Below are 27,394 nucleotides of genomic sequence, written 5' to 3'. Positions count from 1 at the left end.
TAAAAGTTGTATGAACTAGGCAACACGGCAACACCAGCTTACATTTCCTTGATTATCTAAATGTTAGGATTATGTTTGATTTGTCCTGGATATAAATAGTTAACATAATGTTTCAGTGAGTATTTGAAAATATATTGTAAGCAAATCTTGTTTACAATAATTTAAACAACTTTCTGTTCAATTGATTGGGAGTGTCGAACAGATACGCTGACCTTCGTTTTGATGCACAACGCACAACAAAGCATCAAATTGACGGCTGCCCTATTTTCACAACAATCTTTGGGATTTATTAATTAACTATTTTTGTGAGATGCATTTTTTGTGGTAAACTACCAACTAGCAAATGTGAAAATTAACTGTGCATAGTGCCGCATATGTGAAAATTGTATTGATAATGGAATCGGCGACTACGCAAACAACTTCTATTGGTGTACGTTACATTACCACAGCAAAGACTTTCTTTTTGACTTTTAGGACAGCATTAGTAAATCTGGAAAAATAAATTGAATATACATCAAGATGAATGAGAGGGATATTCCAAGTGTCCCTATTACAACATTAGCAGGAGTAGCTAGTTTGACTGACTGTGAGTATTTATTGAACAGAATATTTATGTTAATCAGTTGTCTATATATATTCACTTACATACTTGTTTAAAGAAAAACAACAAATGTACTGGTTATAATGACAATTGAGTGCTAATTAATAAACTTTGATGGTAATACATATACAATAATGATAAGTTAAGTCATACAGTTACTCGAAGCTGCTATAACAGTATCTTAAAACTGTTTTGAATTAAATGCATGAAAATAAATATTATGCCTTTAGTTGACAGAAGTTAAAACATCAAGAAAATCACTTTTTTAAGTAACATAAAAAAAACATCCTACTTTAGCCCAGCTATTGTATATATTATGATTTAGAATTTATGATTTTTAAAATTAAGAGATTGTATACATCTGATTGTACACATGTTATGCTAAACTAAAGAAAATACACTTTTCCCTGATAAATAAATAAAAATTGTATAATATACTCAAATTTGTTCCTATGGTAAGTAACTTAATGCTTGTGTTATAAGTAAACAGCTGACAGTTATGGTGCAATATTTTTTAGATAAATGTACATGCAAATAATACATAAATAAGTACAAATGTTACAACCAGAATCAGACGGCAATCGAAACCCTTAACACTTGGAGTAGAAAGCACTACAAACTGTGCCAATGAAATATCATATTACGTATTTTACAAAATGACATAAAATTAAGAAAGTTGTTTGTTTGTTAGTCTAAGAGTTGAAGTTTACTCTTACTAAGTATATTTTTTAGGATTTATTATATACTTATTATTATATACTTTATTGCACTCAAAAAATAGATATAAAACATACAATAATAGAAAGGTTTATGGCAAAGGTGGACTTATCTCTGAAAGAGATTTCTTCCAGTCAACCCATGGTCATGAGTAAGTGTTTCATATAGCGAGGCAAACAGTGCAAGAAGTATTCATTCAGAAGAAAATAAAAAATAAATAATAAATATTTAAAAAAAAAAAAAAAAAAAAAACACCAAAGAAAAAATAAATAAAATAAAAGAATAAAATTTATATATATATATACAAAAATGTAACATACTACATATTAACAAATACATATAAAGATACATACCAAAATATAAATATACTTATACATATACATAAACTTATACATATACATACTCACTATAATATATAAGTAAATACATACATATTCTATAATATACAGATGATTACACATTAGCTAGTGAAAGCAAGTGTTTCTTTAATTTATATTTAAAGGAAACAAGGGAAGGACTAGTTTGAATGACTCTTGGGAGTTTGTTCCATAGTATGGAGGCGCGTACCGAATAAGAATTTAACTTAAATTTTGTATTACATTTTGGTATGTCTAGCTTAGCTGTAATGCCAGAGCGCCTGGAACGAGTAGGAGAGGGCAGTAGGTGAAATCGGGATCGAAGATACGATGGAGCATTTGGATCGTGAAGGATATTAAAGAGAGTGGAAAGGATGTGCATATCACGCCGAAGACGAATGGGGAGCCATTTTAACTGAGCACGAAATTGAGAGATGCGATCAAATTTTCGCAGGCCAAAAATGAATCTTATGGCAAGATTTTGGAGACGCTCTAACTTTGTAAGTAGCTCCTCAGTCACATCCAGATAGCATACATCAGCATAATCAAGGATAGGCAGTAGAAGGGTTTGCGCAAGCATAATTTTGGTTTGGAAAGGAAGAAAATATTGGAGACGCTTGAGAGAGTGAAATGTGTAGTGTATTCTTCTGCTGACCTCGCTGACATGAGCTGACCATGACAAATTGCAATCCATAATAAGCCCTAAATTCCTAACTTTATCACAGTAAGGAATTGGGACCCCAGAGTACGAGATTTTAGGAACCAATTCCCAGTCAAGTCTGCTTCTCAATCGACTACTTCCAATAATGATAGCTTGTGATTTAGCAGGATTGACCACCAGACCAAAAGACCTAGCCCAGTCCTGAACTGCGACAAGGTCACTATTTAAATTTTCAACAGCCTCATGTAACTCAGTCAACTGAAAGTGTCTGTATATTTGTAAGTCATCTGCATACAAATGGAAGGGAGAAGTGATAACACGAGAAACATTGTTAATGAACACAGAAAATAGCAATGGAGATAAGACGCCACCTTGTGGAACACCAGCAGTAAGTTCCATCCAATCTGACGTATTGCCGTTGAAAGTAACGCACTGCTGGCGTCCAGAAAGATAGGAGTGAAACCAGTCAATAACTGCAGGTGAAATGTTAACCGCACGCAGAGTACCAAGAAGAATGTCGTAATCAACTGAGTTAAAAGCACTGCTAAAATCTAGCAGGATCATGGCAGTGAGCTTGGTTTGATCCATTGCACACCGCACATCCTCCACCACATTCAGCAGTGCTCCAACAGTGCTGTGGGAGGGACGGAAACCGGATTGATAAGGAGATATAAAATTGCAAGAGGAGAGATGAGTATAAATTTGATTATGAACAACGGATTCTAGGACTTTGGAGAGTATGGGAAGAATGGATATAGGTCGAAATTGAGAAGGGATAGTAGGATTAGAGGTTTTAGGTAAGGGTATGACAAGAGCTTTCTTCCATAGCGATGGAAAGACATTGCATGTAAGTGAAAAATTTATTATATGAGTAATTACAGGTGCAATGTCCTCCAACACCGGAAGAATCATGTCGAGGCTGAGGCTATCGTTACCAATTGCTTTAGTTGATATAGAACGTACATGCTTCTTAATATCCTCCTGCGAGACTGTTTCAAATGAAAAACTAGGTAGGTCAGGTGAGACAAAAGTGGATAAAAAAGAAAGCGTTGCAGCCCTAGTATTAGAATCCACAGTTACAGGTGGAGTAATAAAATGTGTGTTCAGAGAATTTAGATTCACGGAACTTTGACAGGTTACCGTGGATTTGCCCACCCCTAGCGACCTAAGGAATCTCCAAACTTGGGATTGGCAGAGACCCTGAATTGACGAGTGGATGTAACGGCGCTTAGCGTCCCTACACATTCTATTGCAGATGTTACGTAGTTTTTTGTATATGTTTAAGTTTTCTTGGGTTGGATTTTGTTTGTTTTTTGTTTTAGCTGTGTCGCGCTTTGCCATTGTTCTTTTGATTACAGGTGTTAGCCAGGGAGCGGGAGCGTGTTTAATTCGCACAGGTTTTACAGGTGCGTGTGTATCATAAATTTTAATCACTTCAGCAGTAAATGAGACGACCATTTCATCGATGTTGTCCGCCGCGAGTACAGTTGACCAGTCTGTGTTTCTTATATCCTCTCTCAAGCGTTCTACGTCCATATGCTTAAAGTCACGCTGAAAAAGAACTTTACCCCTAACCCTAGGTGGTCGTACTTTGTAAGCAAGAAAAATGAGGTCATGATGTGAAAATGGAGCTGTCATTTGCCCATGAGAGATCGCAAGGTTAGGGTTAGAGACAAAGATAAGGTCAATAAGTGAAGGTCTACAGTTGGGAAAGTAGTGCGTTGGAGAAGGGAAAGGAATGGTGTACAGATCGAATGATGAAAGGATGGAATTTAAAGTATGAGCCCTCACATCCTGTTTAAGTAGGCATGTGTTTAGATCACCCATGCAAATTACATGATCGACAGTGGGTACAAGTCTCTCTAGAACATCTTCCAGTTCGTCAAAATAATTTATTTTGTCGTTTGGGCAGTAAAGTACACCAAGCAATATTTTTTTGTGACGGATTACCAGTTCTAAGAACAGATATTCAAGAGTACCAGTTACCTGAGGGCTAGAGTGGCAAACAACACTGGCGGGAATGTGGCTGCGTAGGTAAATGCCGACACCTCCACCTCCCCGATCAGCGCGATCATTTCGATATAACTGAAAACCAGGCAGAGAACAGCAAGTGGATGGGATTGAGGGTTTAAGCCAGGTTTCCGATACAAGGATACCGTCGATTGTGCCAGTGCTAAAGGATGTGAGAAGATCCGAGTAGTGAGCCAAAATGCTCTGCGCGTTGATATGCACAAAGGAAAGAGAGTTGAGGTTATCAGGAAGTACTTTTGACAATTTATCTTCGAGTAAGTCCGAATCAGATGGGGAAGAGTCAAAACTATTTTCGACGCTTGCGTAATCGTCTGAGGAACAAGTTATATAATCATCACAAAACATAATATATATTAAAAGGCTACACTAAACTATATATATATATGATTATTATACTAATAAATAAATAAATAATGCACAAAAAAAATATAATTTATAAAAATAGGAATATATATATATAAAAATAGAAAACTAAAAATTTATAGTTTAATAAGGCAATAGCCCTGGTGGTTAAGCTACAGTTATGTAGTTCAAAAACCGAATATCAAGATTTGGAATTCTATCTTGTTAAATAGATATAGAACTTACTGATTATTAACGTAATCAGAATTTAGAAAAATCATATCCCAACTTTCGAAATTAATATTTCATTCTCTCGTCAAAAGCAAAATCCTTATTCCAGTGTTTCCATTTCTTCAGTCTTAAAAATAAAATAAAAACTTAATAATGCTTTTTCATCCTTGTATAAAGTGAAACTATGAAAATGTTTTGTGATAAATTCCTTTTATATACACATTCTAAAGTAAAGCTATCTTGAAGATCAGCCATGTTAAACTCAGTCATTGGTACACTAAAGGCAGAGAAACTACTGTAAATGTCAGGAAAATAAGAATATAAGACACATTCTTCGGCAACAAAAGTGCCATAGTGTACAAACAATATGTTTAGCAACTTTTTGCTGCCGAGCAATGATATATTAGTTTCATTTTGATTGAAAATATCATTTTTTTACATATTTATCTTGTCAAAGGAGACTTTTACCGTGCTACCAGGCTGCATTATCTTACTGTTTTCAATATCAATTTAGGTGGTAAACATTTTTACTTAGTGCCACTGGATGTTCATGGGTGACATGGCTGTTGTAAATTACACATGACATATTTTTATTAAAAAGTTTATAAAATGCTAACCTACTTTAAGAGCATTTTAAAAAAAATGTATGTATTAAGTCATTATTCTATGAAACAATTTTTGTGAAATTGCAGTGTTACCAGTGCTTCCATTACCAACACCACTACCATCAACACTGAACAACAAATCTCAACTATTTCATCCCCGTGTTGCTGAAGAAGCAGCTATACTGCTTGCAACTCGAGATGACAACCTTGTTTCTCTGTTGTTACAATCGTTGATGCAAACATCAGTACAACATATGTAAGTAATTTATTAAGTGTCTAAATGAAAAAAAAAATCCATTAATTTCATAGTATATTATAAACTTCTACTTGACACATTGTTTCTAACTCTAATTCCAATTAAAGTATTAGAGTTAATTTTATTTTTATTACTTTATTGAATATTTTCAGAGATTTAAAGGATGAGAGCATTCCAAATGCAGTTAGTCCTGCACCTCAGCAAACAACACCCGAGTTGTTAAAGGCTATCTTACATGTAAACCCTAATATATTTGATCAACAACAAAGAAACCATTGGGGTAATAATCACCTGCACACATCCAAGTTTAATGGGATGTCACCATCTTCCACATATAATTACACATCACACAATACAGCGAATTCAAGTCCTTCGTCTCATGGGACATCAATGCATACAGCTTCCATTCCTAACCAACAACTTATAGCTCCTCCTTGCCAGTCGTCACCTCATGTGAATATAGGTTCACCGCCCTCTCAGGCTCGGCCAGGAAGCCAGGTTAATATTACTGCCCAAAATAATGTTTCTCCGCCATGGAATAACTCCAACCAGTCCAATATTTATACAAGTCCATTGTCTAATACTTCGTGTTCCAATCCTCATAATGGTGGATATTATAACAGTTTAGTCCAGGACAATAGAAATTTTAGTACTAATATAAGTGAGGATAAGGACCCACTTTCTATGTCACCAAATAACATGAGTGAACAACAAAAGCAACTAATGCAGTCCCAAGAAAAAACATATGAACAAGGTATGTTGTTTGAACAATATAAAATGTTATTATAATACATGACACGTGTATAGAAAAATAAATTATTTAAATATTAACTCTGATTAAATATCAATTACAATTTTTTTATTTTTATTTTTTGATAGATGGCAACGTAGTAACAGGCCAGTCTCCGGCCCAAGCCAGTGTAGCGCCGTCTCCCTTGCGTCATGAGCCACAAGTGCCTCAGCCGTCTATGGGAGCTCCGTATGCTCCGCCGCCACTCAACAGCGCACAGGAGAAACAGGACCCCAACAGAAGTACAACACTTATGAATAACAGATATCCAGTAGTAAAATTAGGTCGTCTTTCAGTAAGTATGAACAAGTTATTTTGAAATTTTTGAAATATTTGAAATTATTTTAATTCTATAAAAAAATTGTGGTAGTACATGTTCATTTTGTGTTGTTATTGTGCTTTAGAATTGTTTATTATTTAGAAACATATTAGTTTGAGATATAAGCAATTTAAATGTTGGGTTACGAGGAATATAAAATACATCTTAACTGAAATATATAATTACAATTACATTACTATTACCTATTAGAATGAAAATTAATTTCATAAATAAAATATAATTTGCTTAAAAATAAAAAAGAAATTATTAATAATTTTAAACTCTCTAAATGACTGTTCTATGTCATTTATTCAGTTTTTTTTTTTGTATTTTTAAACTAGGAAGGTATATTAAAAAAACATGAAACGTCGAATGACGAAAGAATGAGAAAGAACAGCACAGCGGAGTCAGACTCTGACGACAATATCCCCTTAAAAGCGAAGTCAAGTAACTCAGCACAAGCAGTAGATAAGGATAAAGAAGCGATAGACATCGCGAGAGAAAAGAACTGGGAAGCTGTAAAGAGAAAGCATGAGGAAGCAAGCAAAAAAGAGGAAGCTGAAGCGGCTATAGGTGTGTCAATTACTATATATTACATTATACTTACAAATTTTTTTGATAAATTGATGTTTCTTACAATGTCTCAATGTTTAATTTTGCCCTTAATATACCAAAATAGTATTCAAATATCAATTGATGAAGATTAAACAGTAATAATTGAGTGAAAGTCAAAAAATTAGAATTCTCTTCTACGTAAGGCTAAAACTTTACCATGCTATTTTCAAAATAATATTTTTTTTGTTAAAAAGCTTGGTTTTGGAAGAAAATTATAAGCCATAAAAATCCATAATGTCACTTTTTTGTTGGGATCTACTAATATAAACGTTAGTCTATCGAAAAAGTATCGAAATTTATCACAGACAAAACTATGAGATCCGTCTAGTTTATTTTAAATAGTGTTTTTTAAATCGTCTTACTAAACAAAATATATTTTTAGTGCGACCCAAACTACGAAAAGTCGAAAGACGACTGGTCCCAGTTCTGGAAATGCTCTCTGTCGACGAGCTTATGGAGACAAATACGTATCAACGTTTCAATAAATTAATTGATTCAGTTTTTGAAACTATTGATGATGATATAATAATAACGGATGAAATGGGTAAGTTTAATTGTGAAAATCAAAATTTTAAATGATTACTACTTAAAAGCTTGACATTAATGTTAAAACAATTGTTATCACAGAGGGTACAGACATTCCGGAAGATATGTTGCTACCTCGATACCAACTTCAGGAGCTTTGTGCCGAAGCAGCAAAGTTAAAAAATCTTGGGGCTATGGAAGCCATTCCTGCTGATAGATTGGTTCGACTACTTAACATTTTGGAGAAAAATATACGAGCTGCAGAAAAAATGTCTTTAATAGGTGACCCTGTAAGTTTTCATCTGATTAAAAACGCTTTATTACCCTATTCAATTTAAAAAAAATGTAGCTGATATTATTGTTTGTACTTATTTTTGTAGGAAGATAGTGAAGAAATGCGGCAAATATGGATAGAATCTGCACTAGAAAGAGTTATGTGTGCATCAGATTCCTGTCTTACGGCCTTGTACATAATGACTTCACCCAGTATGCCTAAGCGCATATTCTTAGAAGATGTTATAGATAGAATCATTATGTTTATAAAGTTTCAGTTGAATAACACAATATACTGTGTTTATGATCCAGTTTACAGTATTCAAAGTACTTCGAAAAAGAAAGGTAAAAGATTATATTTAATTTGCTTTATCCTTACAAAAATAAATTATGCTGTTATTAATTATATATTTCTAGCTGACTCAGCCACGCGCTGGTGGTGGCTCAGTAATTATAATTTATAAAAATATATGTAAATTCTATTTTCAAACGCGTCAACTATAATCGAGAAATAGAAGTACGGCGCCATCTATCGGATATCTGTGCAACTTAGATGCCAAACCGCCATCTATTAGGCTTCTATCGCCATCTATAGAACTAACCGATAAATACACACTGAAGTCGTATTATAAACATTTAATTTGCAATAACAAATATTGAGATAAAAACTACCCTATCTCCCAAGTTGGACCCAAATTACAGATGCTTACAAAATTTGATAAAAATTGCTTCAGTAGTTTCGAAGTTTATCACTAATATATCGTGACACGTAATTTTTTTTTATATATAGATTGTATTTACTGTTAGTAAAAAATTAAAACAGAACAATGGCCGAAGTTCCAAATTAGATGTGTTGACTAAAATAAAAATATTCTGATCATGTCGAGAAAGTTTCAAACTTATTGCTTAGCTATTTATATTCTGCAGTCATCTAATCTGTACCTGTACTTAAAGCCTGCGTTTCTTTTGGCAAATACACTAAGTATTTTATAAAGAATATTTCCAATTTCTCATGTGGTACTAAAAATTATTTCAAATCTAGATTACGATGAAATAATTACATAGAAATTTTCTAGCGCCTGTTTTTACATTTATAATAAGCGTGACATATTTAAAGATGGTCGTATTTTGATAATTTTAAGGTGAAGTAACTGAAAAGTAAGTTTAAACAAGAAAAAAATAAAACATTTAGATGTTTATGAGATGGCTAATAGACTAAATGTGAGCATGAAAAAAATCACTTATTAGTGTATACGATAACTCTTTTCTCTTAATTAAAAAAAATTAATGTGACTAATGTAAAAAAGTCATCAATCGCAGTCCACTGCGGGACATAGGCCTCCTCCTCCACAAGTTCGCGCCAAACATGGTGTGAATTCATGTGTTTTGCCCATAGTCACCACGCTGGCAGACGGGTTAGGGGCCGCAAGGCTGGCCTTGTCGCCGAAAACGCTGCTGCCCGTCTTCGGCCTGTGTATTTTAAATCCAGCAGTTGGATGGTTATCCCGCCGCCGGTCGGCTTTTTAAGTTCCAAGGTGGTAGCGGAACTGTGTTATCCCTTAGTCGCCTCTTACGACACCCACGGGAAGAGAGGGGGTGGCTATATTCTTCAGTACCGTAGCCACACAGTACCTTAAATTATATATAAAATCTATATTAGTATTATAATATCTAATATAACTAAATTTTCTTAAAATTCGATAAGTTATCGCTGTTCACTTAAACGCGGCAGAGTATATATAACGTATTTACAATCTATACTATAATATTACCAAGTTACCTTACCAATCTTTTTCTGTTAGATAGTTCATTTTTCGAGAAAGACTATAGGTTAGATAGTATTTTAGGACCGTTTTTCTGAAATTAACGCAGAGGAAACCGCCAGGCATAACTAGTAGTGTATATAATCATCGCCGTAGAGCAGCGGGGTAAGATGACATGTAGTAATATATTATATATCACCTATCGGATAAGCTACGGTAATCGTCTACCATCAGGTGAGCCGTGCGCAAGATTGCCACCCTAAAAGTAAAAAAAAAAAAAATTACAACGGTTATAAAAAAATAATCATTATTTTTAAATTGTGCAAATTTCGCATTGCGCACAAAGGCTCAGCTCGCACTAGCGGAAGGTGTGCGGGAGGTAACGGCGCGCGTGTTGCAGTGGACGGGCGGCGGCGGCGCGGCGGCGCGGCGCCGGCGGGGCGGCGCGGCGGCGCCTCGCGCGCCGTGCGCGAGCTGTACACGCACGCGCACGAGTGCGTCACGCTGCTCGCCGAGCTGTTCGCCGCGCACCACCTCACCGACACCACGGTGCTGCACGCGTCCAGCGTCGGCGTGTCGCCCTTCTTCGTCGAGAACATCAGCGAGCTGCAGCTGTCCGCGCTGAAGCTCGTCACCACGGTACCGCACCGCCCGAGCCGGCCTTTTCACTAGTCCGCTGCTGCAGTTTGCGGTGACCCCCGTATTCTGCTCCGGAGTCTGTCGGTTCGATTTCCACCTCGACTCTGAGTGTCGTGTACATTTAATTTTGTATATGTATTGTTTTTTATTTACATTTTTGACTAAAAAATAATTGTATAACTATCAGTCGCCTGGTATCTAAAATATGTATAAACATTAAGTTTCCTACCTTAGGAGCAGATGGCTGTATGCGTATGTTAAACAATTAATATGAAAAAGAAACCCCCGACTGTCTAATGCTCGTGCTACCTGTACGGTTTCACCATTTATTAGCGATTAACGCCTCCACTCCTCCAGCAGTCGACCCATTTATGAGTTGACTGTTTTATATAAACGACTATGGGGAAAAACAAAAAATGTATTTTATTTTAGTGATGTCAAAATTCTTTCTTTTATTATAATATGAAGACATAGATGCAAGTGAAATCGTGTGGATTGAATAATATTATAATAAATTATTTACAGTTTCAATCAAAAGTATTAATATTTAAATATTTTACTTATTAACCACAAAGATACATAAAAATTATAGAAATAATAAAATTTTCACAGATATTCACCAAATACGAGCAACATCGGCGACTGTTGCTGGAAGATATATTGGCATCGATAGCTCGAATACCGAGTTCGAAACATAACTTGCGCTCGTTTCAACTGAGCTCCGACCAACACATTCAAATGTTGACCGCGCTCGTGTTGCAACTGGTTCAGAGTGTCGTCACGTTACCGGAGACGATGTGCAAGTCGAACGACAAAGAAAAGGATAAAGATAAAGAACTAGCAGAATCTGATAGTAAAAAAAATGTTTGTACTTTATATACTTTTTGAAAATTACATTTTAACAGTCTAAATAATTTAGTGTACTTGGATAAATAATCTGGAATGAAATCGTTCTAAAAACTGTAAATATTGTGAGGAAACCTGCAGAATTCGAAATAAATTGAGATTGATTTATCCAGCAACATACTCTGAAATAATATTATAGATTTAACCTCAACCCATCTTTATAGAATAAATGTTTACCACGCAGAAAAGTTTAAATTTTTTAATTAGATTACAGTAAGTTAAAGACTTAAATTATTCTACTCCTTTCCTTTACAGCACGTTGATAAGGATCTCTTAATAATATCTAAGTACGAAGCAGCAATTAGTGTAGGCGGTACGTTTCTCACATCATTCCTGAATAAGTGCCGAAGTAGATCCGAAGAGGTTGACTTTAGGCCCCTATTCGAAAACTTCGTTCATGATCTTCTGACGACAGTCAACAAACCAGAGTGGCCGGCAACTGAACTATTGCTGAGTTTACTCGGGACGATGCTCGTAAGTAAAAAAAAAGTGATCTGGTGTAAAGAACAAAATGTATCAGTAAATAATAGATCTTTCAATATATTTTAAGGACTACATAATTATTATCTACAACCCTTATAAATATAAATCGATCGTAATTCAAGAAAAACGCTAACGTGGGTGTGAAAATGAGTATCAACATATTGTGTGAAAAGTAAAATTTAGTTTATTGATCTTAGTCAAAAATATGTTCTTAATAAAATATTACTGAGAATATTCAAAGGAGGGTTAAAGTAGTTCAAAAAGTGTGACGTAGTTTATAATCTGCCCCTAACAATTTAACGAAATTCTTCATAATAATTGATCTTCTATGTCAAAATGTAAAATTAACTCTATTCATCACGAACATACACAATGTTGATATTATAAAATTTTAGATAGATAAATATTTTTTTATGATAAAAGTTTTGAAAAAATATATAGTTGTATACTTTTTATTTTATAATGATGTAAGAAAAAAATTAAAATTAGCTTAAATTTAATAGGATGTCTTACTCTACTTATTAAGTGAAATAAAAGGTAAAAAATTGGGACACCATAATTTAAAGATGTTTATTCTTGAGAAACAAAAAGTTAATTTGTTTGCAACTGAAATAATACCGAACTGATTTCATAATTGTTTCATTTACATTATTTTAATGAAACATGGGCTACAACTCATAATAGAATTAAAATAGCAATAATAGTGGACGGTCACTGTGAACGTAAACGAGAACTGTTCATTTGACGTGTGTCTATGTGCATATGTCTGCAGGTGAAGTACATGTCGGACAAGTCGATGGAGATGCCGGTGCGCGTGGCGTCGCTGGAGTACCTGGGGCTGGTGGCGTCGCGCCTGCGCCGCGACAGCGTCACGTCGCGCGCCAAGCTCGCCACCATGGACGCCGTCGTGCGCGACATCCGCGCCGAGGAGGAGAAGGACGGCTGCCAGCAGCAGGTGCGTGCTCCGTCTCCTTCTATTGACAGCGTCACGTCGCGCGCCAAGCTCGCCACCATGGACGCCGTCGTGCGCGACATCCGCGCCGAGGAGGAGAAGGACGGCTGCCAGCAGCAGGTGCGTGCTCCGTCTCCTTCTATTGACAGCGTCACGTCGCGCGCCAAGCTCGCCACCATGGACGCCGTCGTGCGCGACATCCGCGCCGAGGAGGAGAAGGACGGCTGCCAGCAGCAGGTGCGTGCTCCGTCTCCTTCTATTGACAGCGTCACGTCGCGCGCCAAGCTCGCCACCATGGACGCCGTCGTGCGCGACATCCGCGCCGAGGAGGAGAAGGACGGCTGCCAGCAGCAGGTGCGTGCTCCGTCTCCTTCTATTGACAGCGTCACGTCGCGCGCCAAGCTCGCCACCATGGACGCCGTCGTGCGCGACATCCGCGCCGAGGAGGAGAAGGACGGCTGCCAGCAGCAGGTGCGTGCTCCGTCTCCTTCTATTGACAGCGTCACGTCGCGCGCCAAGCTCGCCACCATGGACGCCGTCGTGCGCGACATCCGCGCCGAGGAGGAGAAGGACGGCTGCCAGCAGCAGGTGCGTGCTCCGTCTCCTTCTATTGACAGCGTCACGTCGCGCGCCAAGCTCGCCACCATGGACGCCGTCGTGCGCGACATCCGCGCCGAGGAGGAGAAGGACGGCTGCCAGCAGCAGGTGCGTGCTCCGTCTCCTTCTATTGACAGCGTCACGTCGCGCGCCAAGCTCGCCACCATGGACGCCGTCGTGCGCGACATCCGCGCCGAGGAGGAGAAGGACGGCTGCCAGCAGCAGGTGCGTGCTCCGTCTCCTTCTATTGACAGCGTCACGTCGCGCGCCAAGCTCGCCACCATGGACGCCGTCGTGCGCGACATCCGCGCCGAGGAGGAGAAGGACGGCTGCCAGCAGCAGGTGCGTGCTCCGTCTCCTTCTATTGACAGCGTCACGTCGCGCGCCAAGCTCGCCACCATGGACGCCGTCGTGCGCGACATCCGCGCCGAGGAGGAGAAGGACGGCTGCCAGCAGCAGGTGCGTGCTCCGTCTCCTTCTATTGACAGCGTCACGTCGCGCGCCAAGCTCGCCACCATGGACGCCGTCGTGCGCGACATCCGCGCCGAGGAGGAGAAGGACGGCTGCCAGCAGCAGGTGCGTGCTCCGTCTCCTTCTATTGACAGCGTCACGTCGCGCGCCAAGCTCGCCACCATGGACGCCGTCGTGCGCGACATCCGCGCCGAGGAGGAGAAGGACGGCTGCCAGCAGCAGGTGCGTGCTCCGTCTCCTTCTATTGACAGCGTCACGTCGCGCGCCAAGCTCGCCACCATGGACGCCGTCGTGCGCGACATCCGCGCCGAGGAGGAGAAGGACGGCTGCCAGCAGCAGGTGCGTGCTCCGTCTCCTTCTATTGACAGCGTCACGTCGCGCGCCAAGCTCGCCACCATGGACGCCGTCGTACGCGACATCCGCGCCGAGGAGGAGAAGGACGGCTGCCAGCAGCAGGTGCGTGCTCCGTCTCCTTCTATTGACAGCGTCACGTCGCGCGCCAAGCTCGCCACCATGGACGCCGTCGTGCGCGACATCCGCGCCGAGGAGGAGAAGGACGGCTGCCAGCAGCAGGTGCGTGCTCCGTCTCCTTCTATTGACAGCGTCACGTCGCGCGCCAAGCTCGCCACCATGGACGCCGTCGTGCGCGACATCCGCGCCGAGGAGGAGAAGGACGGCTGCCAGCAGCAGGTGCGTGCTCCGTCTCCTTCTATTGACAGCGTCACGTCGCGCGCCAAGCTCGCCACCATGGACGCCGTCGTGCGCGACATCCGCGCCGAGGAGGAGAAGGACGGCTGCCAGCAGCAGGTGCGTGCTCCGTCTCCTTCTATTGACAGCGTCACGTCGCGCGCCAAGCTCGCCACCATGGACGCCGTCGTGCGCGACATCCGCGCCGAGGAGGAGAAGGACGGCTGCCAGCAGCAGGTGCGTGCTCCGTCTCCTTCTATTGACAGCGTCACGTCGCGCGCCAAGCTCGCCACCATGGACGCCGTCGTGCGCGACATCCGCGCCGAGGAGGAGAAGGACGGCTACCAGCAGCAGGTGCGTGCTCCGTCTCCTTCTATTGACAGCGTCACGTCGCGCGCCAAGCTCGCCACCATGGACGCCGTCGTACGCGACATCCGCGCCGAGGAGGAGAAGGACGGCTACCAGCAGCAGGTGCGTGCTCCGTCTCCTTCTATTGACAGCGTCACGTCGCGCGCCAAGCTCGCCACCATGGACGCCGTCGTACGCGACATCCGCGCCGAGGAGGAGAAGGACGGCTACCAGCAGCAGGTGCGTGCTCCGTCTCCTTCTATTGACAGCGTCACGTCGCGCGCCAAGCTCGCCACCATGGACGCCGTCGTACGCGACATCCGCGCCGAGGAGGAGAAGGACGGCTACCAGCAGCAGGTGCGTGCTCTTGGTCTGGACGTGACGTTTGTGCTTGTGTATTGTGTGTGCTTCCGTACCTCTGACACAGGAGTGAGTCCTAGTGGGTCTGTTGAGTGTCAACTGCTCCTTTTATTAACAAATATATACCGTCGCTTCAGCCTGTCGCAGTTCATAGCTAGACATCGGCCTTATAATTCAACTAAGCCGATCAATATCAAGAAGGAAACTGGATAGTCTTATACCTAATTATTTTTATACATGAAAATTCGAAGACCAAACTGTATTTGAATTTCTACATGATTCTATTCGAAAATCCTAATTAGAAATATATTTTATTTTCCATAATAACAAAAATAATATAGGTTATATATTTGGCACACATTGCATATATTATAATTAATCTTTGTTAATATTTTTGTACATTTCCAGTTTCTCACTACGGGATTAGATGAAGATGAGGAGCGAACTGAATTCCTGCAGAGGGTTTTGCTCGATTATTTGGCTATCAATGGACAAAAGGACCAAGCATGGAACTGTGCAAGGCATTTTTATATTACACAGTGGTACAGAGATATGGTGGTACAACCGAAAAATTCATCGCCCACTAAAAGACCGAAACATAAATCGAAAAAAAAGCATAAAGATGAGAGCAGTGAAGAAGAATCTGAAGCGGATGATGATAGTGACACCGGTATTAAAGACTCTAAGTTAGATAAAAAGCATATGTCGAATGCTATTATGTCCGCAGAGAAATTTAAAACTATTGAGCGGCGGAAGCAATTCTTTCTTGAAAAAATTAGACCATTCCGATATCAAGGCGGAACGCAAGTGCAAGTGATGCAATCTTATATAGACTATAGTGGAGCAGAGTTGATCTCGCAATATTTAGCGTCGAAAAGATCGTTCTCGCAGAGCTTTGATAGATACCTCAGAAAAATTTTAGTTATTTTATGTGAAAATACGATAGCTATACGTACAAAAGCAATGAAGTGCTTGACGATGATCGTTGAAGCTGACCCTGCGGTGCTCGCGAGGCCAGACATGAAGATAGGTGTGAATCGGTCGTTTCTTGATCAATCTACAGCCGTACGAGAGGCGGCCGTCGATCTTGTCGGAAAATTCGTACTCAGTCGGCCAGATCTAATCGACAAGTATTACGAAATGCTCTCGAATAGAATATTGGTAAGTCAAGTATTATGAGTAATAAATTTTAATAGCATATATCACTATATTTCATTTTATAAGTTAAAATATCTAAACTTTTAGGACACTGGAGTTTCAGTACGAAAACGAGTGATTAAAATATTAAAAGACATCTGCATAGAGTGTCCGGAGTTTCCAAAAATTCCCGAAATTTGCGTTAAAATGATAAGAAGAGTAAACGACGAGGAGGGTATAAGAAAATTGGTGATGGAGGTGTTCCAAAACATGTGGTTCAGTCCCTGCCCGAACTCCACGAGGCACGGCGCGCTCGACATCACCACGGCCACCGCTGACCCGCTCACGAGGAAAGTGCTCAACATCACGGACGTCGTCGTGTCCTCGCGCGACATGGGCCTCGAGTGGTTCCAGCAGCTGCTGACGAGTGTAAGTGTGCGGAAGATAAGTGAAACTATAATAGATAATACCGTCAACGTCAGAAAACGTCCTAGCTTTTCTACACAGTCTCAGGACTGTCGTTCTGCAGTTTTATGTTATAAATCGCCTGTTAGATAATTATAAAAAATTTAAATATAAATAAGTATAATTTTATAGACAAGACATCGCCCATATCTGTGATCGATTGTGGCCCTGTTCAAAATTAAAGTGTCTTGTATATCATAGCGACTGTAACTCATCACTACTATAGTTGAGTTTTGTCCAGCAGGTAAATTAAGTTTGTTTTATAGTTTTTTATATGATGATATTAACAAGAGGCATGGGCAATTTAGATTTAATATTTGGCCTGTAAACATTTTTGAATATCATATCAAAAATTGACACCATGCTATTTTTAATATCTACGGTTTTATTTTTGTGTTACCACACATTAGGAATTCTAATCATCAAAATTTTCGATCTAGCGGGTACATCGTTCCATAACTTAATTGGCTAGAGCGCCGACACGGTCAGTCGGAGCACAGAACATATATACCCTAAAGTCGGAGACGCGGGTTCTTACCCCGCTGGAGCGGTCAATTTTTGATATGATATTCAAAAATGTTTAGAATTCCTAATGTGTGGGTAACACAAAAATAAAATCGTAGATATTTGGCTTGTGGACGATAATTACAAATAAAACAAAATAAATAATTATACATACATACACTTGTTGTCAGCAATACATCAAATAGTTTTTTTTTTATTTAAATTTCTATCTTTATTTTAGCTATTCAAACCAAAAGAAGATAAAGATGACTCGACGAAAATAATTTACCAACCGCCTAAATCTTTATTAGTAGCTTGCCAACAAATCGTTGACTGCCTTATCGAGCATTTACTTCAGTTGGAAGAAACCAATACAGATGGTAAATATATAAATCACATTATTTAAATAATCAAGCAAGAAAGAATGAAAATAAAGAGTTAATAAAGCTAATTATTAATCTTATAAACTTAAGTAATATTTTTTTTATTTTTTAGGAACGGGTTCATCGCAGCGTATTTTGGCGTGTCTCTCAACGTTGCATTTATTTGCTAAAATTAGACCACAATTACTAGTTAACCATGCGCTAACGTTACAGCCTTATCTTAGTTTAAAATGTCAGGTAAACACACTTTTTTTTATATTTTCTTTCATAAACAGTTGAAAAACTGAGTCCAGTATCTTACTTTTTTTTAAATGGGTTTATAAAATACAGAATTAATTAATAAAAAAAAGCATATATTAACAGCATAATCCACTTTTTCATACTTTTTACAAGTATTCTTCAGTAGTTTGGTAAAATTTGGTATGTCTGTTCTTGTACAGGTTCAAACAAAATATTTGCATTTGATTGTGATATTTTATATTCATTGATAAGCATACTTTTGAGCTCTACCCATAAATTTTCTATATGATTGATTCCAGATTTGAAGATGGCAATGGCTGCATTTGAAATTGTTGCTTACTAAGCCAATTTTGTAGTATTTTCAATATGTGCTTCTTGGTCATTGTCCTGTAAGAATAGAACTCCGTTAAATATTTGCATTTGATTGTGATATTTTATATTCATTGATAAGCATACTTTTGAGCTCTACCCATAAATTTTCTATATGATTGATTCCAGATTTGAAGATGGCAATGGCTGCATTTGAAATTGTTGCTTACTAAGCCAATTTTGTAGTATTTTCAATATGTGCTTCTTGGTCATTGTCCTGTAAGAATAAGAAAGAACTCCGTTTACAGAATATGGAATATTTTAAACAGATTATATTAAATGAGTCTTAAGAATGTTGAATTACATTATTCTATGCATATTTCCATCGATTTAGTACATTGGTCCAACGTCATAAACAGTTAGACAGTCTTACATATACATGTAACCATCACAATGTTTCATTGTTTGCACAAAATCTTTGACTTAAAATGATTCAGCTGTATTTTACTGTATCTATCTTTGTCCACTTTTGCTGTATTTATTAATTTTAAGATCGCCAGACCAAATAAGAATATTATTTGGTCTGATTCAATAATTTTCATTCAAGTTAATATAACGTGTTACAAATGCTGTTCTAAATTTAAAATTCTTTTTAGTAAGGTGAGATTTTGTTTTTTCCCCAGAACTGATATCTGCTTTATGCAATCGACAAATATTCCACTTACCTACTGGCATACTAGTTAAATGTTAAGTTTTATAACTATATTAAAATCAAAAATACAAAATCAAATCATTTTCTGCACTATATCAAGTAAAAATGAATAATATAAAACGATTTATAACGACATGTTGGCGAAACGGTCACAGCATTGGCTTGAGGCCATTGCGCTGGCGGTTGCGGGTTCGATCCCCGCTTATGATAAACATTTGTATTGGCCATTAAGATGTTTGCCGTGGTGTGGGCGTTTGTGTAGTCCTTGTGGGTCGCCCCACTGTGCCTCAGAGAGCACGTTAAGCCGTCAGTCCCGGTTGTTATCATGTACACTTGTTAGCGATCGTTACTCATATTAGGGAATATATCCGCCAACCCGCATTGAAGCAGTGTGGTGGATTAAGCTCTGATACTTCTCCTACATAGGGAAAAAGGCCTATTCCCAGCAGTAGGATATTACAAGCTGAAGCGATACAAGTATGTAGGCATTCATAAAACTTAAATCGAATTCAGTAAGATAACTAGCATCCATTTGCCAAGCACTAAAAATTGTCTCTACTTGGTACTCTTAAGCTATTCACCGAATACTGCCACATTCGTCTTCGAATTCATAAGCGCATATCTTCGAGAAGTTACCGATATAACTAATTCTAAGGTCTGAGATTCGTTACACAATGAAAAACAATTCGTTTACACATTTAGTCACAAAGAACAGCTAATAAAAGGTATTAATTTTTTCAGAACCAATACGAGCAACAGATAATGTCAACGGTGGCGTCAACGCTGGAGCTGGTGGTGCCTCTAATGGAGCACCCGAGCGAGGTGTTCCTGGCGCAGTTGGAAGAGGACGCCGTGAAGCTGATCCTGCAGCACGGCCAGCTCGTCATCGCCTCCTGCATCGCTTGCCTCGCCGCCATCGTCAACAACCTCACGCACAATTACAAGCTCATCAGGGACGTCTTCAACAAGTACCATGGTAAACGACCTCGTACTTGGAACCTGTTCTTATCAAATCCTCAAACAATTAGTGCAAATATTTACGGGACATATTCACAAGTATCTATCTCATAGATTTTAGAAGTAAGCTAAAGGACATTGATTCATCACGATATATACATTAGTTTTTATGTGAAAGAGTCAAAAAGCTTTATGTTCGCAAATTAAAGTATTTTAATGCAAATAATACTTGTTGACTATAACATAATCTGTTAAGATTTCGAAATTAAAACAAAGGTGGTAAAAAATATGCTACATATTAAACTCGAATCTCTATATATGTTGCAATTTTTAAGTATTCAAATTACCAGAATATTACGTTTGTATGATAAAAATTAAAAAAAAAAACATGATATATTTGTGTAGGAGTGCTACTGCAGTGGAAGCACAGCTGGCAGCGCAACCCCGACATGACGCGCGCGCTCCACACGAGGCCGCACTTCCGGAGAGCTCTCTTCATTGTGGGCTTGCTTCTGAGATATTTTGACTTCACTGACAGTAAAGTCATTGAAGGTTTAGCGGTGAGTAAACTTTTATGTATATTTTTTTTTTATATTAAACTGCAAATATTATGTTTATGAGAACAATTAATATTTGTAGACCTTTAATTTTGTAGTGGCATTAACAAATTTCGAGCATAGAATCAATTTTTCTACTCTGGTGTTGTCTACATTTGAAATAAAAAAATCTATATTTATAACTTGTAGAATTGAAGTTAACTTAATTTAGCTAAAATTAACAAACACTCTATCTCATAATAATTTTTTATTAATATTTTTATGATTGTTAAAAATCGACAATGTGTTGTGTGCGTGAATAGCGAAAACTGTCTCAGAGCGTGAATTGTTAGAAGATGTTCCAATATCAAATAGTACATTCGTAGAGAAATCGTAACAGTACATCTATGGTACAGAAATATTATACATATTAAAACGAATTTCGTTCCCCAATACCTTAAAAATTGATTCTGTAAAAAAGTCTTGCGACAGTGACAGTTACAGATTATCAACCTTAGTCATAAATGGTCCAATAAATAAACCAATTCCAGAGCGACATAAAAGAACAAGTATTCGGGACGCTGATGTACTTCGTGGGGCTGGAAGATGAAGACTTCGTAACGCACACGCTTAAGGCGTTGGGTTCGGTGTGCGTGCGCCACTACGAGTTCATGCTGCGGCCCGAGCTCAAGGAGTTCTACCACCAGCTGCTCACCTCTGACTTGGCGCCCGTCGAGATGAAGGCCGACGTGCTGCGGAACATCGAGATGTACTTGCAGGAGGAGGAGCAGAGGATGATACGGCAGGATAAGGAATGTACGTATCGGTGACGATCGCCTTCTAAACTTACTGCTAACTAGGTCAAATAATACAAATAGCTTTTTTTTTTTATAAATCTTATCACTATATAAAATATATTGAGTATAAGATGAAATTAGTGCAGTATACAGCCTCATCTATCAGATGACATTAAGACATGCAATGCAAGGAATGTTATGTAAAAAATGGTTAAATCATAAGGCAAATACATACTAATGCATAAATATATACACACATACATACATTCACATATAAAAGTATTTTGAAAAAGTCAAAGCATATATAGAAAGGAGAAGAAATACATAAGATACCAAACAAAAAGAGATGTAAAATATTGTTTGGTTTGTTATTCCGTAAAATGTTGTCATGACTGTAATTGCTCAGATTGGTCTAAACTTATAATTGTTAAAAGTGCTCATGTTAATGGATAACTCCAGGGTCAAAGCGGTCAAAGCACGAGAACCTGAAGGAGATGGGCGACGTGTCGTCGGGCATGGCGTCCACGGTGATCCAGCTGTACCTCAAGGAGATCCTGGGCTCGTTCCTGCACGCCAGCACCGTAGTGCGCTCCAGCGCCATGAAAGTGGTGCAGCTGGTGCTGGCGCAGGGCCTCGTGCACCCCGTACAGGTAAATAAAGAAATGCTTCACACTCAACAGCTCCAAGGGCGTATTTACCGAAGGGCTAAAAGGGTCACGGCCCTGGGCGGCAAGTAGCGAGGGACGGTGCAAGCCGCACCTCGCCGCAACTGCAAGCGTAACAGCCATAAGCCAGTGTTGTTAGCACTGCCCAAAGGCGTCCTCTAAAAGCTTTTTTTTTATATTACAATGGAGAAAAACAAGGGTACGGTCCGCCTGATTGTAAGTGAATACTGTAGTTTATGGATGCGTGTAACACAAGAAGTATTACAAGCACTTATCCTCCCTAGGAGCTTACTCACCACAGGAACACAACACTAGTTTAGAGCAATATTATTTAACTGTTGACTGCTGCCCCATCCTTAGTTGGGGTACTTCCCTACCAATAGTGTACTTATTAATACTTCAGAAGCTTATGAGGTAATAAAGGTACTTGATGTGTTTGTTTTCTTTTACAGATCGTTCCATATTTAATATGTATGAGCACGGATGTAGAAGTAACGGTATCGCACACCGCCGATAAAAATCTTCAAGAGATAGACAAGAAGTATCCTGGATTCATACATATGAAGGCACAATTAGGCATTAAGTTATCGTATCAGTTACAAAAAATTTTACAAAATAGCAGAAAAGGAGTTATAAGAGGATTTCGGTAATGTTTATCAATTTTTAATATTAAAATAATTTTTAATACTATTGTTGGGTACTTACGGTATTTAAATAAAAAAGGATCAAATAAAACTTGCTTTAAGAAATCTTAGAACTAATGTTAAGTAGATTTTTTAATGTATATATGTTCTTGTACACTTCAGCCTGTAATATCCCTGTGCTGGGCATAGGCATCTTTCCCCGTGGAGGAGAAGGATCAAAGCTTAATCCACCACGCCAATGCGGTTTGGCGATTATATTCCCTACTATGAGTAACGATCGCTATCAGGTGTACATGATAACAACTGGGACCGACAGCGTGCTTTTCGAGGCACGGTGGGGAGACCCACAAGGACTGCACAAACACCCAGACCACGGCAAACATCTGTATTTCCAATACAAATGTTTGTCAGATGCGGGGATCAAGCCCGCAACCGCCAGCGCAACAGCCACAAACTAGTGCTGTGACGGTTGCGCCAACGTGTCGTCGTCGTCGATGTTCTTGTGCATTATACGAAAATATTATAGTATGTGTTCTAATTGCTAAAATATTGTTTTAGGAAAAAAGATCAAGATGAGTTACCTACCGCTCTCAATGGTTTTTTATATTCGCTGTTGCGTAATACACGGCCGCAACGGCGAGCGTTAATTCTGTCTTTATTAAAACAATTTGATGATGTATCTGTAAGTTAAACGTATAAATATTTTTTATTTATTTATTTACACTTTCGCACACCAATACAAGGTTTTAACAGCATTACAAATGATATATAAAAATAGAATTTGCATGAGTTGCAACAGGCGGCCTTATCGCTAATACAGCGTTCTATTCCCGACAACCTTTGGGCAGAGGACTAAATAAGAAGTATGGGATGGGGCGCAAAAATGTTATGTAACATACACATGAAGATATTATACTCACATACGTACATGTACACCACACACATATACATACATATACCTACATACAGACACTACAGATACTACATATTTTACCATCCTTAAAGAAATAAGGACGCTCCGAGAAGCCTGTGAACGCCCTAGGAGGCTTCTGAGCTTCTGGAAGGAGCTGGGCTGGCTGAATTAGTCAGCCCTCTTTTCACGCACAACGGACCACCTCTGTGTCTAAATGCGGAAAACCGAGCCCACTACAATACAATACAATACCTACACAAATACATATATATCAATAAAAAAAAATTAATAAATTTTAAATGAAAGACAAAACATCATAGCATAAAGTGCTCATATAAATAAAATTACTTGACATACATTAAGACGATAAATAAATTTCTTGTGTAAATATTGTTAGAACTTAATTTTTCAGCATATTCTTTTAATTAACAAATGTAAAACTTTTCTTTAATTTACAGACTGCTCCACTGGATCAAATGTTGTACCTGGCAGATAATTTAAGCTACTTTCCATATCAAGTTCAAGATGAACCATTGTTTATAATACACCATATTGATATTATTATTTCTACCTCGGGATCAAATTTACTACAGCTTTTTCGTGAGGTAATCAAAATTAAATATAAAATTCGAAATTATTTATACTATGCCAGATCGTAGTTGATCTAACAGTATTAGTATGAAATAGAAAAAAAAAAACTTAAAAATTGTTATGTATTTTTTAAAAACTATATAACAAATATATGTATAATTTGTACGCATGTTTGTTTGACACCTAACTTTTCCTAAACAAACAAGAACAAAGAACAAACAAAGTCTGTCCGGGCATCTAGTTAAAATGAATCAAATTCAACAAATGGACTAAAATGAGAACAGACACTTATAGCGTTTCCAGTCGTCTGGATAAAGCCAGACAGACGGCTTTTGAATTCGTGCGCCAAATTTAAACGCTGTACTTCTTGTCCGGCTTTTTAATTTTGACTAGTCACTGCACTACCTAAACACAAGTTCTGTTAAAAGTAGCCGCATATGTACGTAACGTGTTTTTATCCAGACGGAACGGAACTGGTCCAGGAGCCAGGTACAAATTCGGTCAATCATTTCCTCCCAATCGAAACTTCGTAAAATGCATAAAGGATTTTTATTATGAATATTCGCATATTATCAGCTGCGAATCCGTGGGTAGGATGGACAATGGTAGCGTCCAATGCTAGGAGGAAAAAATTTTTTTAGTCATATCCTCCCACCCTAAAATTTGTTAAATTATAGTTTTCCTAATGTCTTGAAGGAAAATAATGTCAGCTGACTATAACATGGTGTATTATCTGTCAGCTGGCTGCATGAACATGAAAAAAAATTTTTTTTCAATGATTCCTCTCAACTAAAAATTTACCTAGTAATAGTTTATCTGCTACTATGAATGAAAATGAATGTCAGCTGGCTGTATCTCGGTGGAAAGTTTGTCAGCTGGTACCTTAAAGGTCAGCAATATTTATCACCTACTGAATCTTATCATCTGACGACTTTTCCCTTGACTTACAGCTAGCTGATTTTTTTCATTATTTAATAATAATAATAATACAACTTTGTAACGTTAGGACGTCTGACACCTCAGTCCTCCTGTGACCATGGTGGCTGTAAAGTATCCGAAACGTCGGGCATCTAAAAGACAACACTAGCACGTTAATTCCTAGTTACTGTCGCTCTGCTCGTGCACTAAGTCCCCGTCAGTGTTTACTACCCACGTCCCGCCCGGTCGGGGACGTTACGTACGCGGCGATCTTGACACGTGTCGTCTGCAGGGGCTCGTGAAGACGGGCGGCGAGGAGAAGGAGCCGCTGGACGAGGAGGAGGACGAGGAGGAGGCGGAGGCGCTGGTGGCGCGCCTGCCGCCGCGCACGCGCGCGCTGCGGGACGCCATGCGCCAGGCGCGCGGCTGCCTGCTGCTGCTCGTGCTCAAGCAGCACCTCAAGCAGCTCTACGGGTTCACGGACGCGTGAGTGTGTGCTGTGTGTAGCTAGCGACTGCGTGCGCCGTGTCGCGCCTGAGCGACGGTTTGCGGTTATGTCTGCACTTGTGGGTCTCCGATTGCTATCAGATACACCTTATAGCGATCGTTACTTATAGTGGGGAATATACCCGCCGACCCACACTGGAGCGGCGTGGCATGGATTAAGCTCTGATTCTTCTACATAGAGAGAGAGAGGGTTATGCACTGCAGTGGGATGTTACAGGCTGACTCGTCGTATCCACAAGTACTAACCTCGCTCACTCACCGTCTCGCAGCCAATAAATAAGTAATCAAGAAATCCAAGTAAATACATTTTACGCTTTGTGTCTTTAATTGAAATTTTCATAACTCCAATACGAATTATCATCCCCTTTAGGATATTAACGATTCCTTAGAATATAATTATGTTCTTTTATTTTTATTTAAAAACCTAATAATATATTTTCATATTCTTAGCATAAAAAATACGGATTTTCTGTATAACAGTCTTTTATCACTCTTATAACACATACTTTTTTTAATGAAACGTTCAAAATTATTTCTACATTCAAAAATTCTGGACACATAATAATTTTGAACCATTTCAAATTATGCAGGAAAATCAACCAGTATTCGCCGTCAGAGAGCGTTAAAGTGTACGAGAAGGCCGTGTCCCGGCGGCACGCGCCTCAGTTCGAGCCCAAAGCTACAATAGCGCAGATGCAGACCACTGACGATGATCAGGAACTCGACGAGCGGGGGCGACGTAGGCTCGTCGACGACTACCTCGAGGTAGTATAATAAATAAATAAATATCTTTAACGTACACACACGGCCGTCTGTTCCTAAGGTAAGCAACTTGATGCTTGTGTTTTAGGCAACAGCCGGCTGATATAGCTACGCGTCTTTTTTCGAGAAATATAAATACAATTAAATATAAATCAATCCTTGGAAGAGAAAGCAGGGCCACTACAAATTGCGGCTACGGGCTAGTCTAACTTGATCGCGTGCTACAGATAATACATCTGTGCTGTTTTACATATATTTAATTTGACTTTAAAAGTAATAAATGATATGTAGGTGTAAACAAGCAATAGATATAAGATTACATAATAATTGACAAAAGTGACAAAGACCTTAGTGCTGGTCACGGTTATATGAGTTTTTGTGAGTCTTATTGAAGAATCAGCAGAATCTAATTGTCTGTTTATCGTTACCGAATCGAGTAGTCGTCATTTTAATATTTATCGCCCACAAAACGGGCTTTGAAGTGAAACTAAATAAAATGGGACTGGTATATTACGAAAGTAAACATTGTTCTTACAAAAATAAGTACAGTATTTGTGAAATATCTAATCATATAGTGCATTCCATTTTTTCCAGTTCAAGCAGCTGATGTTGAAGTTCGACCCCGAAGAAGAGGAAGACGAGGACACGGCGGCGAATGCGGCGCCGGCTGCAGCGGGCGCGGCGGGCGCGGCGGGTGCGGCGGGCCCGGGCGCCACCTAGTCGCCGCCTAGCCGTGCCGCGCGCGCGGGCGCCGCCTAGCCGCCGCCTAGCCGCCGCCGCACGCGCGAAGGACGACACAGTGTAGTGACCCTCGCTCGCCCGCGCA

At 39.2% G+C, this 27,394-nt stretch overlaps 1 protein-coding gene across 1 annotated transcript; it reads left to right on the top strand.

Moving 5' to 3' along the window:
• LOC123653811 (nipped-B protein) lies at positions 1-27,288 on the top strand. Its single transcript, XM_045589792.1, has 27 exons — positions 1-115; positions 475-586; positions 5,632-5,800; positions 5,953-6,554; positions 6,680-6,885; positions 7,251-7,482; positions 7,907-8,068; positions 8,152-8,339; positions 8,430-8,667; positions 10,486-10,724; positions 11,337-11,588; positions 11,886-12,104; positions 12,886-13,068; positions 15,937-16,689; positions 16,774-17,094; positions 17,876-18,014; positions 18,130-18,254; positions 20,020-20,254; positions 20,641-20,795; positions 21,323-21,587; positions 22,028-22,218; positions 22,686-22,879; positions 23,436-23,559; positions 24,249-24,395; positions 25,592-25,785; positions 26,397-26,571; positions 27,163-27,288. Exons 2-27 carry the CDS (start codon positions 520-522, stop codon positions 27,286-27,288), a joined length of 5,901 nt encoding a protein of 1,966 aa, XP_045445748.1. The 5' UTR covers positions 1-115; positions 475-519.
• Positions 27,289-27,394: the final 106 nt, after the last annotated feature.

Source organism: Melitaea cinxia, chromosome 5 (assembly GCF_905220565.1).
Source record: "Melitaea cinxia chromosome 5, ilMelCinx1.1, whole genome shotgun sequence".
NCBI lineage: Eukaryota > Metazoa > Arthropoda > Insecta > Lepidoptera > Nymphalidae > Melitaea > Melitaea cinxia.
The sequence above is the reverse complement of the archived record's forward strand: the minus strand, read 5'-3'. Positions and strand labels throughout refer to the sequence as shown.